This window comes from Ostrea edulis, chromosome 1, assembly GCF_947568905.1.
Source record: "Ostrea edulis chromosome 1, xbOstEdul1.1, whole genome shotgun sequence".
Lineage (NCBI taxonomy): Eukaryota > Metazoa > Mollusca > Bivalvia > Ostreida > Ostreidae > Ostrea > Ostrea edulis.
The window spans coordinates 55,138,895-55,155,375 of record NC_079164.1 but is presented as its reverse complement, the minus strand read 5'-3'; the positions used below and the strand labels follow the sequence as shown (position 1 = coordinate 55,155,375).

The 16,481-nt window shown below is 35.2% G+C and overlaps 1 protein-coding gene across 6 annotated transcripts in view; it reads left to right on the top strand.

Moving 5' to 3' along the window:
- LOC125664628 (serine-protein kinase ATM-like) overlaps positions 1-16,481 on the top strand; it is a 408,026-nt gene that overhangs the window by 78,486 nt on the left and 313,059 nt on the right. For all 6 annotated transcript variants that reach the window (XR_008800024.1, XM_048897448.2, XM_048897449.2 and 3 more), the window contains exons 13-14: positions 3,488-4,445; positions 15,355-15,529. Coding sequence is in view for 5 of the 6 variants with exons in the window: in XM_048897448.2 (XP_048753405.2) it covers positions 3,488-4,445; positions 15,355-15,529 (1,133 nt within the window). In the remaining variant the exon portion in view is untranslated. The remainder of the gene's footprint in view (positions 1-3,487; positions 4,446-15,354; positions 15,530-16,481) is intronic.

Here is a 16,481-nt window from a genome sequence, read left to right as displayed (position 1 = left end):
AGAAAAGTTCAAAATTACATGGAAGCTTCCTGACATAGTGCAAATTCAAGTTTGTTAAATGCATGGCCCCTGGGGGGTAGAGTGGGGCCACAATAGGGAATCAAAGTTTTACATTCAAATGTATAGGAACAAATCTTTATAAATCTTCTTCTCAAGAACCAATAGTCCAGACGAGTTAAAATTTTCATGGCAGCTTCCAGACATAGTGCAGATCGATGTTTATTAGTTGATTAAAATTATGGTCCCAAGGGCTAAGGTTGAGGTCACAATAGGGGATAAAATCTTACATGTGAATATATAGAGAAACGTTTTAGATATGGGACAAGGTGACTCAGGTGAGCAATGTGACCCATGGGCCCCGTATTGTCATACCACATTAGAAATGTCACATTGGGCGTGGCATTCATGTCCTGTGGACATATTTCTAGTTATACCCCCCGAACGAAGTTCATGGGGGTGTATAGGAATCACTCTGTCTGTCTGTCTGTCCGTCCGTCTGTCTGTCTGCAGATTCGTGTCCAGGCCATAACTTCTTTGTTCTTTGACATAGGCACACCATATTTGACACATGAGTGTATCACCATGAGACGATGTGTCGGGTACCTTCATGACCTCTATATGACCTTGAACTTTGACCTCAAGGTCAAAATTGATTATAGGGTTTTGACATAGTCATACCATAAGACATGGGTGTATCACCATGAGACTATGTGTCATGTACATTCATGACCTATTTATGACCTTGACCTTTGATCTCAAGGTCAAAATTATAGGTTTATACCATAGATTTGTGTTCAGACTATATCTTCCATTTTCTTCTACAAAGATATACCATATTTTTACACTCAGGAAAAGGGTAATTTATACCTATTAACAACACCCTTTGGGAGATTGGGGTAAGCGGGGGGTATTCTTAGTGAGCATTGCTCACAGTACCTCTTGTTAACTACTAAATTGTCAAAGTTTTATGAATTTTGAAACAATTAAACATAAAAATAGATGACAACAAAATAAAACAGGTACCAAGAATTGAAGGAGGGGGTGAAGGGTCAATTCCTACCACTTTTTTCCCCACGAGGTTCTTTTCCTTTCAATTCAGATTACAAATTTCACTACCTGCCTTATAGGTTCACTCCCCTTAATTGTTGTTTAAAGTGAAATGATAAAAAAGGCCGGTAGAATATGTAATAGAATAGAATCCTGAGGCATGGAAAGGGGTAGATTGATTTATTGAAAGGTTATGAATAAGTGGGACAAGATATTTTTAAAACATGGAAAGATTAATATTATGTGGTAATGACACGTGTAGTTAAGCTTCTTGAAACATAAAAAAAATGTGAAAAGAGACAACATAGATTGGAGAGAAATATTCTTTCATTGTTCAATTTTCTCCATTGTTTACATAATTATAGGTTACACACTGCCCACCATAAATAAGTACACACTCACCAAAATAAGTTAATTATGCATTTAGAATAATGGGTTACATCATAGATGTACAGTGCTCCAAGTTGCGAGTAAAACGGTCGCATTTGCGACCAGAAAATCGATTTTGCGACTAGAGATTATATTTAAGTCGCATTTTTGTGAGTGGAAAAAAATTGGGAATCCAGTAAAATTTTGTAATTGGGATCGGAAGTCTGAATAAATATTTTTCAGTCTCGGTCAAAACAGCATTTTAAAGCAATCAAGATGGCGGTAAAACGAGGGTTAAAGCACTTTGGATTTATCAGTAGTAAAAAGTAGAAGCCCCGGCCTAGTGCATGTAACGAAGAAATTCAAGAATCACACGGAGAACAGGGCTTGAAGCTAACTTTTTATGTCACCAGTCCAGCCGGACTGATGGGGTATAATTTTAACCAGTCCGCAGAAAAAATTACCAGTCCAACAGCGTTTTCCAGAAATAATCAAATATATTTTGTTGATATCATTAAAATGAAATTTAACTCATTATGCCTTAGACAATATTGTAACACTTAAATGTGGAATTTATATTTACGAATCAGATTCGTCCGGTTGATTAAACAGATTGAAGCATGCCAAATGTGTATGAAATTTCATATTAAGTATATTTTCCAAAATGATGCTTTAGAAAATTAACCAGTCCCATCAGACTGACTAAAACAAATGTCAGTCAGTCCGCCAGACTTTTAGCCAGTCACAGACTGACGGACATATGTTAATTTCGAGCCCTGGAGAAAGTTCTGCATTTAAAGATGACGTAGCTGTGTCTAAAGAAAAATGCAAAAGTAAAGGAAGAACCGCAGTCCTAATGGCTGAAGGAATTTTCGTGGTTGATATACAGAGATTGCAAAATGTTTTGCAGAATTTGTGAGGCTAATCAGCCAGCAACGTCCACCATTTCTGAACACCCATTGTCCAATTTCACCACAACCTGGTGTACATCTTTCAAATATGGAACACAGTAACAGTAAGAGACACGTCTTTGTCCGTGACTGCATTATTAGCAGTAAGTCGAGCGGGGCAACTGTTTCTGCTAATTTTCACAGACAATTACAAACTCGGGATATAGTGTTCTTATTGATGCTGGTACTGATTGTTCAGCAAAAGATCCAACAAAAATAGAAGCTCTTATTCGCATAAGCAGTGAAGGCCCACTTATTGAGGACTTTAAAGCAAATCCTTGTGTGGAAGGCTGGGTTTTCTTCCCCAGAAGCATACTGTAAAATATACAGGATGGCCCAATGCAATACAACTTTTGCCAGAGTAAATACTTGACTTGTTAGTATCCATCATGTTTCACAGCACATTTCTATTCAGTTTAAAAATAAAACAAACAAAACGCATACACGGGTGTAGATTTTTTTCTTGAAAGATATTCAAATTTAAAAAAAACTTGTAGGTCTTATTTACAAAATCTTTTACCATGGCGAGTAGAAATTTTGAACATGGTGACTAAAAATTTGAAAATGGCGACTAGAAATATTTTTAGGTCACCATTTTGCAACCTGATAGCAGATGTGACGTGGAGCACTGATGTAGATCTTTCGATGCAAAATACATAACTCTTCTAAATAGATGATGTTAGGCTTTTAACTTTTTACATCCTTATTTTTTATGAAAATACTTGATTTACTGAATTTGTGAATTCTCTAAAAAGAGATATTATGCAAACCTGAACTTGAAACCATTTGAAACTAATTACTAATTTATATACATATTATTGTGTATTTGATGTGTATTTTTATAAGACCCTCTAATTTTTCACCTTAAGTAAATCAATATCAGAATTTAACAAACTATGCAAAAAATATTGAATATCCATTATTGTTTCATATATATTGAAGCTATTTACTTAAATGATTAATTTACTGAGATAAACTGAAAGTTATTCTAATCAGCGAATTCGTCTCTTTTTCATTACTTTTATTTCATGACAAAATGAATATGTTAAATATGTGTAATTCTTTAAACATTTGTGAAATTATTTTGATAGAGTTTTTAAAATATGGTGAGTTATTTTCAGGTGTATAAGTGTTCATCAAGCAGATGACAGTGCTTACCAACTGCTGACAAGCATGGTACAACAAGGACTGGAGATAGAACAAGAAATGTGGAATGCATTCATCCCAAGTATAACCCGACCCAGTACGAGGGCAGTGCAATATCTTAACACATACCTGACCAGGTACAAAATTCCTGAGCAGTACAAACATCATCTGACTTCTCTCCTAACTCAATCATCGGAGGCTGATGGGAAAAATTATCATTTGAGAAAGCAGCTACTGGATTGGTTGTTTCCAAGAAGAAGTCAGTATTTGAATGTTACCTTGGGAACTGTGAATGAAAGTAAAGCAGATCCCAGGGAGATTGGGCATCTTATTGCATTGTTACTGTCGAGAAATCAATGTGATGTGCCAAATTATTGTTGTTCCTTAAACCAAGACCATGGTGATGCTTTTTACACAGATCTTGAAAATATGTACTTGCAATCTTCAAACAAATTTGAAATTGAGAAAGAGCAGACAGTTAAAGAATCAAGTGATTCATGTCATGTTGAATGTAATTTTTTGTGTGACATTTATAATCATGTTATGGACCTTTTGAAGGATGAATCAACTTTCTTGAATGAAGTGACTGATTGTGATATGAAACATTTAGATTCCCTTAGTTGGCTTATCTGTGTTGCAGGAAATATATTCAAATGGTTAATGAAGTACAAAATTCTACCAGAAAATGCTGTGGAAATGTCAGAATTAAATAAATGCATCAAGCTACTGCTAAAAAAACTTGGGGGAAATGTGAAGTTGTTAACGTCATCTGAAAATTACTCCATGTCATTGAGAATTCTGACCAATCTTCAGAAGATTTTAATCACAGAGAATGATTTGAAGTTGGAAGGGGAGTATTTTGTGGCAATGAAGTTGCGGTCTTTGGTGCCAGCCTGTATTTTAGAGGAATTCATGAGTGTTCTTACAGAAAAGGTATGGATAAAACAAAGTTTGGGAACATATTGGTTTTACTCTGTTTCTTATTATTATTAGCTCTTCTGAGCCGAAGGCTCAAAGAGCTAATCATATGGCCATATGTCTGGCGTGTGGTGTGCTTCAACTTTTTGGAAAAAGGGCTCTATCTCAAGAACCCCTTGGCCAATTTTTGTCAAATTTGTCACAGGGTATCCTTGGCCCAAGGGCTTTCATTTGTACGAAAACTAGGGTTGTGACCCTTTAACAAGGGGAGATAATTAGGAAAATGCAAACAAAAGTAGTGGTTGCTAAAAAATCTTCTTCTCAAGAACCACTGGGCAAATTATCACCAAACTTATGCATAAGGATGAGGATAGGTTGTAGATAAAAAATTGTTCAAGGCATCATCCTGGGGCATAGGGTGTGGTCTCAAGGTCACTTCAAAGTTGACCTTAAATTTTGTTTTGTTAAAACTGATATTTTGCTTAGTATAAGGACTAGGATCATCAAATTTTGTCAGTTGATGCATCTTAGGACCTAATATCATGTTGTCTCAAAAGTAGGTCATGATGACCTACTTTTTGAATTTCACAGGTAATTATTATTAAATGGATTTTGATGCATATCTTGGACACTTTTGAGCCTATGATCATCAAAAGTTGTCAGTTGATGGATCATGGGACCTTGAAGTGCGTCATGTGAAAAGTATGTCGCCATGACTTACTTTCTGAATTTTATAGCTAATCATTTATGAATACATTTTAGGTTGTTATTTCAGATACCGAGAGGTTTAGAATCATCAAACCTTGTAAGTTGATGCATCTAGAGGCCTCGAAACATATTTATGAAAAAAAAAGAAGGTCACAGTGACCCACTTTTTGAATTTTGCAGACATTCAAATTTCACATTTTCAATTTTAGATGCATATTTTGGACACTATGAAAGCTAGGATCATCAAACTTTGTCAGTTGATGCATCTTGAGTCTTCATAATTTGTTGACCAAAAAGTAGGTCACCGTGACCTACTTTTGGAATTTTACGGCTATATTTGAATATTTCAGATACTATTTGACTTACAATTATGAAACTTTGTCAGTTGATGCATGTTGAGTCTTCAGAGTGTGTCAACCAAAAAGTAGGTCACTGTGACCTACTTTTGGAACTTGACATTTATATCTGAATATTTCAGATACTATTTGACTTCAATTATCAAACTTTGTCAGTTGATGCATCTTGAGTCTTTGGAGTGTATCAACCAAAAAGTAGGTCACTGTGGCCTTCTTTTGGAATTTGACGGCTATATTTGAATACTATTTGACTTGTCAGTTGATGCATCTTGAGTCTTCAGTGTGTCGACCAAAATTAGGTCACCATGACCTACTTTTGGACAGTTACATTTAAATTGTCAGGTACTATTTGACTTAACATCATCAAACTTTGTTAATTGATGAATCTTGGTTAGTGAGAATTTTTTCCTGTTCTACAATGTATCAGAAGAGCGATTCTAGGCCCATGGGCCTCTTGTTATTCCTTCTTTCTTCTTGTGACTTTTTTGTCCACGAGTGTTCTCAGAAACTACTTAAGGGATCAAGATGAAACTTTTTTAGGATGATAGTATAGCATATGTAGATGTGCGGAACAAATGTCATTTTGTCTGAAAATGCAATCATGTGCATTGGATTTTTTGTTTACAAACTTTGGAATAAGTTTAACTTCTTTATTTTGCAATGAAATCGTTTGATATTCATATCGTAGGTATAACTTGAGAACCTTAACGCTTTGGCATGGTCAAAATTTCAATTTTGCACGCACATGCACGTGTGCTTCAATTTGATTGGATAACACTTTCATGTCAATTAAGGAAATTTAATGATATTTACAGGATAGGTAGACATGCCAAATACCAACAGATACGTTTAATAAAAATCGCAAACACGCATGCGCACGCACGTGCATTGTCTTTTGAAGGTTCAATTCTTTTAATGACCATAACTTTTTTGTTTTTCCTCAAAATCTTTTCAAACTTGGGTTGTATATGTATCTTGATATTCTTAACAAATGTGTACAGTCATAATTACTATCCGGCACGTGCATGCACGTTTGCTAACATTCTGATTGAACTATTTTCAAATCGCTATAAGTTTCTTATAAATGATGGAAACAATATGAAATTTATACTGTAAGTTTATCTATCAAATGTCTATTGAATGACATCAACATTGATACAGAGTCATACTCGCGTACGCGTGTATGCACATGCATAGCTTTTCTTTCATTTTTCGGTTACTAAAATGGCCATAACTTTTGAATTAAAAACTTAAATGAATTCAAATTTATTCAGTAGATCTATGGTATGAATGCCTATTGAATGGTGTTAACAAAAATTCCATTATCAAAATCGTGTGCGCGTGAATGCGCGTGCATTGTAATTTTTGAAGTCTAAATTCAAGTATTAATGGTCTATAACATTTTAAAATTGCAATGAATAGTTTTGAAATTTAGGTTGCAGATATGTTTTGGGCCCCTCCATTCATTTATATTGTCAAAATCACTTCCCCGCATGTGCATGCATGTGTGCTAAATTCTGATTGCATAATTTTCAAATCATCATAACTTTCTTATAAGTGAAGCAATCGATTTCAAATTCATACGGTAAGTATATCGTTCAAATGTCGATTGAAAAGCATCAACAAAAATGCTGTGTCGTACTCACGTGCGCGTGTATGCACGTGCATTGATTTGGGTCTTCGTAGTTTTGAGTTGCTGTTAATTTCTCGTTTTTCATTGAACTGTTGTGAGACTTCTCTTTTAGTCATATATTTAGACTTGTAATGTATAAACATGTTCAAAGTACTCACCAGCACGTGCATGCACATGCACAGAATTTCCAGATGTCTATAACTGATTTGTTTTAGCATGATATGGACTGAACGCTATAAAATAGTTATATATTTAGACACTACACAGATTGATATCTTCAAAACCACTTGTACTGAAACAAATCACACCACTTTCTAAGTGGGGGAATGTTTGGGGAACATCTGTAACGGTCACCGTTACAATAAGTACTAGTTGTAGTTGGCAAATAGCTCTTCAAAACTTTTCACACTCGACTTAAGGATTATTATTACCTTTAGACTGGTGGGGACTCCTAGTTTACTTGAGGATTATTATTACCTTTAGACTGGTGGGGACTCCTAGTTTACTTGAGGATTATTATTACCTTTAGACTGGTGAAGCCTGTTCCTAGTTTCCTCTCCATTTTGTCTATCCCTCTGTCTGTCACAACTTATTTTTCTGGACTTATTTGTCATGCTTTGATTTAGGAAGCTGAGATTTAGAATGATTTGCTAATGTATGTTTACAGATCAAGGGATCACAGTTGACTGATTTTTAGCTCGCCTTTTAATGTCTGTCTGTAAACTTTTCACATTTTCATTTTCTCCAGAAGCACTGAGTCATCTTTAATCAACCTTGATGATGCAAATCATCCTTAGGTGAAGGGGATTCAAGTATGTTCAAATAAAGGGCCATGCCCCCTTCAAAGGGGGAGATAATGACAAAAATGCAAAAATAGGGTGGGGTCATTTAAAACTTCTGAAGAACCACTGGACCGGAAAAGTTGAAATTTACATGAAAGCTTCCTGACATAGTGTAGATTCAAGTTTGTTAAAATCATGGCCTCCGGGGGTAGGATGGGACCACAATATGGAATCAAAATTTTACATGCAAATATATAGGGAAAATCTTTAAAATCTTCTCATGGACCACTGGGTCAAAAAAGTTGAAATTTACATAAAACCTTCCTGACCTAATGCAGATTCAAGTTTGTTTAAATCATGGTCCCCGGTGATAGGGTAGAGCCATAATAGGGAATAAATTTTTACATGTAAATATATCTAGTGAAAATCTATGAAAATATTTTTCTCACAAACCACAAAGTCAGAAAAGTTGAAATTTACATGTAACCTTCCTGACATAGTGCAGATTCATGTTTGTTAAAATCATGACTCCCAGGGGTAGGATGGGGCCATAATAGGGGATTAGTGTTTTACATATGAATATATCTGGAAAATCTTTGAAAATCCTCTTCTCAAGAAAAGTTGAAATTTACATTGAAAGCTTCCTGATATAGAGTAGATACAAGTTTTGCAAATCATGGTTCCTGGGGGTAGGATGAGGCCACAATAGGGGATCAAAGTTTTACATTCAGATATATTAGGATTTTTTTTTAACAATTTCACTGGTCAGAAAAGTGAAAATTTACATGAAAACTTCCTTATATAGAATAGATTCAAGTTTGTCTAATCGTGGTCCCCGGGGAAGGGTGGGGCCACAATAGGGAATTAGTTTTATATGCTGATATATATACTAGCGGAAAAAAGAAACTGCATTATTTAATATATGAAAAAATAATAAAAAAAATAAGAATGAACAAATTTTATTTTTTGTAATACTGTTAACAAATGTATTCGTTACAACATTTCATATCCATTAATGTTAACGTCAAATAACGTCAATTTCAGCACACTCGAAAGACACTGGTATTTGAACTTGAATTAACAGTTAATAATGCGTGTGACCACCATTTGCATTCATGCATGCTTGACAATGGCACCTCATTGATGCCACTAAAGTGTTCAGAAATGCTTGAGGGATGTTGTAACAGATGTTGGTTAAAGCCTGACCTAAATCAGCCAATGTCACTGGCAAATTTGGTAAACGGCGTAGACGTCGTTCCATTTCATCCCAGACGTGCTCGATCGGCGATAAATCGGGGGAAACAACTGGCCAAGGCAAGACATCGATATTCTGTTGAAGAAAAAAGTTCCTGACTATATGTGCAACATGTGGCCTTGCGTTGTCTTGCTGCAGAGTGATGTGATTTTGCTGTCTCTGTATGAAGGGTATCACATGGCGCTGAATAATTTCATCTCGATAGCGTACGCCGGTGAGATTTCCATTGACAATTTGTAGAGGGGTCCTTCCACGTGCTGTTATTCCACCCCACACCATAATGCTACCTCCACCGAATTGTCAACGTTGCACAACACAAGCGTCCTGGTACCGCTCCCCAACGCGATGGTACACTCTACAACGGCCGTCACTGCTATCCAAATGAAATCTGGATTCATCAGTGAACAGAATATTGGCCCAGTCCTGTATTCTGAATCGCAGATGTCATCTGCACCACGCTAGTCTAGCGATACGATGACGTTGAAGCAGTATTGGGCGCACCGCTGAACGTCTTGGTCTGATGTTGTTCTCGCGCAGACGATTGCGCAGAGTTCTTGGACTGATTGGTCGAAGTCTAGGAATGCTATGAGCAGTCAAACTTGCTGTCTGGAAATGATTTCTCAGGTGCACAAGTCTAATGTGGTTGTCCTGTCGATGCGACATCACACGAGAATGCCCAGAATGTGGTCGATTCCGAGTGTTACCAGATTGTTGGAAACGTCTCCATAATGACTGGATGGTGTTCAGATGAACTCCAAAGTGTCTTGCTACGATATTTTGTGCCATTCCAGCTTGAAGCATCCCAACAGCACGACTACCTTTGTTTTCGTTGAGTTGTGGCATGACAGAAGGGTAAATTTTGTCAAAACTAAAGTGCTTTCCTTAACGAATAGTGTCGAAACAAACCTTTTACACTTCTTACTCCAAACAGTATTGGCCAGTAAAACTCGTGCGTACGAACACTTCAATAAACAACGTGTTCACTAACCATGAAAAAGTCCATGCATCTGAGTCGGGTACTAACTGATATTGTTAAAAAACATCACCTTTATCGATTGTTTAAATTTTATAAATATAAACAATAAATATAGAAAAATTATACTAAATTTTATAATGCACAGTTTCTTTTTTCTGCTAGTATATTTAAGAAAAATCTTTCATAAAATATCTCTTGAACTATCTAAGGTAGGGCTTTCATATTTTGTGTATACATTCTTTATGGCAAGATCTTTCCTGTAGGTGCATTCTCCACTAAAGTGTAAAATTCCATTTTGAAAATAATGAAAAATGTTTTGGTTACAGCGTTTTTTCATAATTTAAAAAAAAAATGAATATCTTGAAATCATTTCGGCATGAATGGGAAATTTTTACTGCTACTCTTTGCCGAGATAAGTTATGTCAAATAACCAAGTCCAGACAATAAAAACAACAGAAATGTGATGGGGGTAGGGTTTTAATATGTTCAGACATTCAATATCTATTAAGGTCAATGGAAAAGTTATCAATTTTTCAAGTATGTGCATAAACATAGATTTGCTTACATATGCATGTCAATACCTAAGCATTATATTTCACCTGAAAATACAAATATCAAATACGAAGAGAAAATTGGCAAGCTATTTTTTCTTGATGCATCATATTCCAATTACGATAGTTCAAAATAAGTGACCTCCAGAAACCTAAAATGTATTTCAAATTATGACTTAGATAGTACACTGTCAGTATAACATTTGAATGGGAAAGATATTTGGCCACTAACTTCTCAAATACTCATTATACATAAGTGTGTAACAGTAACGTATCTGCTTCAGAAGGATATAAAATAAAAGGAAGGAGATCTTGTGTACTTTAAATTCAAACAATGCATTATTTCTTTACAGACATTGATGAGCAAAGTTTGAATTTTTTTTAATTTTATTTTTTCCACTCATTTATTTCGATATCAGATGTAGTGTACACTGTATCTTGATTCTAAAAAGTAATCTACTTATCTGAACGATATCTCCCATCTAACGTTAAATAGATGACAAAAGATGTACATCCATTGAAATGAGAGTTTATATTTACATATTTTCAATCATGAATAATAACATGAACCTGAACACAAATAAAAATTAACGAACAAAGAGGAGAAAAGTCAGTATCGCATAAATTATGAATATCATGGTTTTCTGTCTGTATTTTTACAGTACATTGGGGGGGGGGGGGGGGGGGGGGGGGTTCCACGACGAGCTATCAGTTTCCGCTCCGTCAAAAGTTGAGCAGGAGCCCTACTTTCCCTGCCCCTTTTCCTTTCATTCTCAAGAAATGATGGATCATATATTAAGCTTTTTTCTTTCCTGGTACACCTTATGGGTTTCTGCCAGTGTTTTTCCCATTTCTTACTATTCTGAAAAGTTCAAGTGAATCATTCAATTTCAAGCATATTTTTCTCTCTATGCGTTAGAAATGTATAGTAATTATTAAAAACAACAAATAATGTTGAGGAATTAACCAAGTGTTTGATAATAATAGCACTAAATCAACGAGAAAGTAAATTTAAATATCTAAACAGATACGTTACCACTACGAACAGATACGATTCCATCAATAATAGGTGCTTGCAATGTACCAAATGACAGTCTACCATCTTAATTCTTTATAACAATATTCGTAATAAAAAAAAAGCAAAATTTGTCATATGCATTGCTTTTACAAAGATGAATTTTCAGAAAATTCATGAAAAAATTTCTATATTTACCATCTGCCCGTCTGCTGAGTTACAAAGTTTTAAAATCATGTTTGCATCATTATTTGTTGAACCGGATACAATATACTGTAACTAAGTTAAAGTTCAGAATGAAAACGAACTCTAAATATCCATATTACAGCCATGAAAAGAACGATGGTAACGTATCTGTTTGTAACGTATCTGTTGATTAATCATGTTTTCCTTTAAAAAATCATTCATTATCCATCATATAGAATAGAGTAGGTGTAAAATACATATACCTGCATAATCAAACAACTTCATGAAATCAATTTTGTTGTACCCTTCTTCTGAAGCTAGATAGGCGGTAACGTATCTGTTGCAAACCGCGCGTCCAAATGCTGATTTTTAGTCTTTAATCTGGATTATTTATCATATCCATTTTTCATGATGCAAAAACTTTAAGCTTATTTTTATATCTAATAAATATGCTATTTACATTGATATGAAAAATTGAAAAGAATGCTGTGAGATTTTTTTTGTAGAGGTTTAAAAATCGGTAACGTATCTGTTCGCAATCCAACGGACACCAGTTTCAGAACATTTTTTTCGTTAAAATATAATTTCTTTGAAAAATTGAAAGTTACTTGCTAAACATTAGTTTTGTTACCTTCAAATAAAAACAAGAAAGGACCCGAAAGTATAGAAATTATCAAAATTACCCCAATTGTAATAATTATCAATGTAAAACGGACACTGATTTTGCTTATATATAAATTATAATTTTCACATCTTATGAGTGTAGTACTCGGAGCAATGCATAATTATGTTACTATAATCATATTAGGATTTTGATACATACTGCATACATGTTTAAAATATACAATTTTATCAGCTAAATCATTAAATGTATTTTTGAGGGCCGCGGACACATAAAATATGCAATTTAACACTTTAATGGAGAATGCACCTGTAATGCAATTGTTTGTGACCTTGACTTGGAAGTTTGACCTTCTTTTAATATAAATCTGACATATTCAATATGTCCTGAACTATGTAAGTTAGGTCTGTCATATCTTGTTTGTAAATTTCATATCATGTCCTTTGACCTTGTGATTTTCAACTCGGAATATCAATGCAGGTATTTGTGTTACTACAGCAGGGTTCGAAATTAACTTTTTCAAGCACTAGTCCGTATGGACTAGTGACTATTGATGTTCACTAGTCTACAAAGCATTTCACTAGTCCATCCAGTATATCATATAAAATGATGTCCATTTTATTCAATAGTATTTAATCAAACCCAACAAATCACAGTTTCAAACAATTCAGTTTATGACACCTACAGAAGAAAAAGACCACCATACTTTATTTTGCATTTAAGATCTTCAGAAGCATACAGTAACTCCGAGTTAATCACGTAACCACTTTTATAAACGTCCATAAGTGCATTCGAGATCGACGTTCCCGTGTTCTTCACAGGAGTTCGGAATTTTATCAATATAGTCAATAAAATTCACTCGATTGACCAAGCAATGAGCTATGTGTTACGAACATGTTATTTGACCACACTACTTACAGAGGTGGTGTGAGTTCTTGCACCTCGACCTGTTATTGTGATGCGTACTTGCATGGCGTTCGGAATCGGCAGGAATTTGTACTCATGTGAAGAATGGCGGTCTCGAACGCACTCCATATGTTTGGAAGATCAGTTTGTCATTGTCATGCAAACACTTAACCATGCATGTAATCGACAATAAGTTCAAACATATAAGAGACTTAGAAAAATTTGCTAAAATCTTAACCAATTCAAGATTGATTTCCTGATTTTCACTAGTCGGTACAAACTAGTGCTATAAAGAGTTTACTAGTCCGACATGTTTATACTAGTCTCAGAGTTACAGGCACGAGGTAATTTCAAACCCTGTATTACAAATGCTCAAACTCAGAATTTGACCTACTTTGAAGAAAGCATAACCTATCAAGTATATTCAGAGCTATTCTAGGTAGGGCTTTCATATTTTGTATATATATAGTTTATGGCAAGGCCTTGTGACAGAATGGTGTTTGATCTTTTTGACCTTAAAATTTGACCTACTTTAGAAAAAACCTTGACCTATTCAATATCTCCTGAACTATTTAAGGTAGGGTTTTCATATTTTATATATATGTAAGACTCTAAAGTGCGATGGTCGCTCCAAAGTGTGATGGTCACATCAAAGTGTGATGCTCTGCGCCAAAGTGCGATGGTCACGCCAAAGTCCGATGGTGCAGAGTTCAGTAACATTTGTGACGTCACATCATTGTGACGTCATTCTTAATGTCTTTCAAAATAAAACCAAACAAATGCAACACGGACGACAGCAACAGCAAGGTTTACACTGTTGAGGATAGTGAGAACGGCAAAGTACATTTGTTGTCGAACTCTCTACTTCTCCCAAACATTCTTTAATTCATGATCATTTATTACTTTGACATACACGTATTAAATTCCTGGGGGTATGTTATAATACAAAACATTCTGTACGATTTCACGTTGGAAAATTTTGTGTTTAATAACACGACAACTAAATGGTAATGAATTAAGTTCTTATTCTTATTTTTTGTGCATAGATTTTGCATTGATATTTTGGTGAAACAACACATGGCTGGTTCAGTCTGTACCAAAACACTGTGTTGTTTACAAACCTATGGATTTCAGTGTGTCACACCATCGCACTTTGGTGTGTCAGACCATCGCACTTTGGTGCATGAGTGAGGACCATCGTACTTTGGCTTGTCACACATACATCAGGGTTTGGTGCAGACCATCGCACTTTGGCGTGACCATCGCAGTTTGGAGTCCTACATATATATTCTTTATGGCAAGACCTTGTAATACTTTTGAGTTTGACTTTTTTGACCATGTTCTGGAAGTTTGACCCTCTTTTGCTAAAAATCTAACCTAGTCACTGTCTCCTAAACTATTTAAGATGGAGCTTTCTTATTTTGTATATAGGTTTCTTATTGCAAGATCTTTCATTTCATACTATGACCTATTACCGTATTACCTTGGTATTATCCAGAACAGCAAGATCATGTTAGTCCTATTGGTGTTGAGGCATATCTTGTGTTATGTCAATTCATTTTCAGTTATGTTGTGATCCTTTGAATTTAGGTCTTGGCCACAATATGAGTTCAAAATTTTTCATGGGAATTAAGATTAGAAAATATATTAAATTTTCTTCTGTATAAACATGTGCAAGAGAAAGAAAAGGCTCATATGCTACAGTCAATATATAAAGGAAAGATAACTCATGCTACAGCCAAGTTAAAAAATATGCCTGCCTGCCTCATCACAATATGAAATTTTTTGCCTGAGAAACTATGTATTAATTTTGTTGGCCTTATACATAGAATTATTGACTTATTACTTGAACATGTATTGCTATTTGATTCTTACAGAATGCTTGTTCTATTTCATTCTGTTCAATAATTCTGTATTTGGTATCTTTTCTTCAGGGAAGAAAATTAGATGGAGACCGAAATTTGAGGACTGACCTTTCAGATGTGATTCATGGAGTGGAGGATTTTGACATGGAAGGTAGTACACAGAATGATGACCAAAATGATGATTTTATGAGTGATGACTTTGCTGAATTGGAGGAGTCAGATGTGACAGGAAGTGATGGAAATGGTTTGTAATTCAGTAATCTAATTAAACACTTCTTTGTTCTGATGAGGACTATCTGTTGGTTGAAACAGGTCAATTTAAAAATCTTTTCCTCAAGAGCAGCATGATTATGATTAGGCATATTAATGTGCATGCATCTACAGTTTGGAAAGATTAAATTTTTTTCAATTCGTGGCCCTTGGGTTTTAATGGGGCCTAATAGAGGATCAAAATTTTACAGATGGGAAGAAAAATTTTCTCGTGAAAGTAGGGCCGTGATATGTTATATTTTAGAATATGCAAGGATCTCCAGGTTGTGCAGATTCCAGCCAATTCAAGTCATTGTTCTGAAGGATAGGGTAGGGTAGGGCCACATGAAGGGATCAAATTTTTACATGGCACTATGTAAGTAATGTTTAGGTCATCTGAGTCGCTCAGGTGACCTATTGCTATTGGTCTGTGTCCATTGAGGTGCATCGTTTGTCATGCGTTATGGGTCATAAGACACATTTTCAAAAGAAAGTTTTGCACGAAAATGTGTTCTTCTTTGATTGCGTTCTAGAGTAGGTCCTCAGTATGCCTTGCTTGTCGTAAGAGGCAACTAAATGGGGTGGTCCTTTGGATGAGACCTCAAAAACCGAGGCCCAGTGTCGCAGCAGGTGTGGAACATTAAAGATCCCTCCTTGCTCATTGACCATAAGTGCCGAGCATAGGCCTAAATTTTGCAGCTCTGCACCGGCAATGGTGACGTCTCCATATGAGTGAAAGATTCTTAAAACATTTTTTTTTATGCAATCCTTTGTTTTTTTTAGGCTTTTATATAGAAGAAATTCCACTTGTAGTGAAAAGGTTACCTGTAGGTGTCTAATAAGTTGACAATTGCTGTCCATTATTTTTAATAAAGGACAGATACTGTCCGTTCTTAAAAATAATGGACAGTAATTGTCAACTTATTGGACAGTGCCAGGTAAACCCA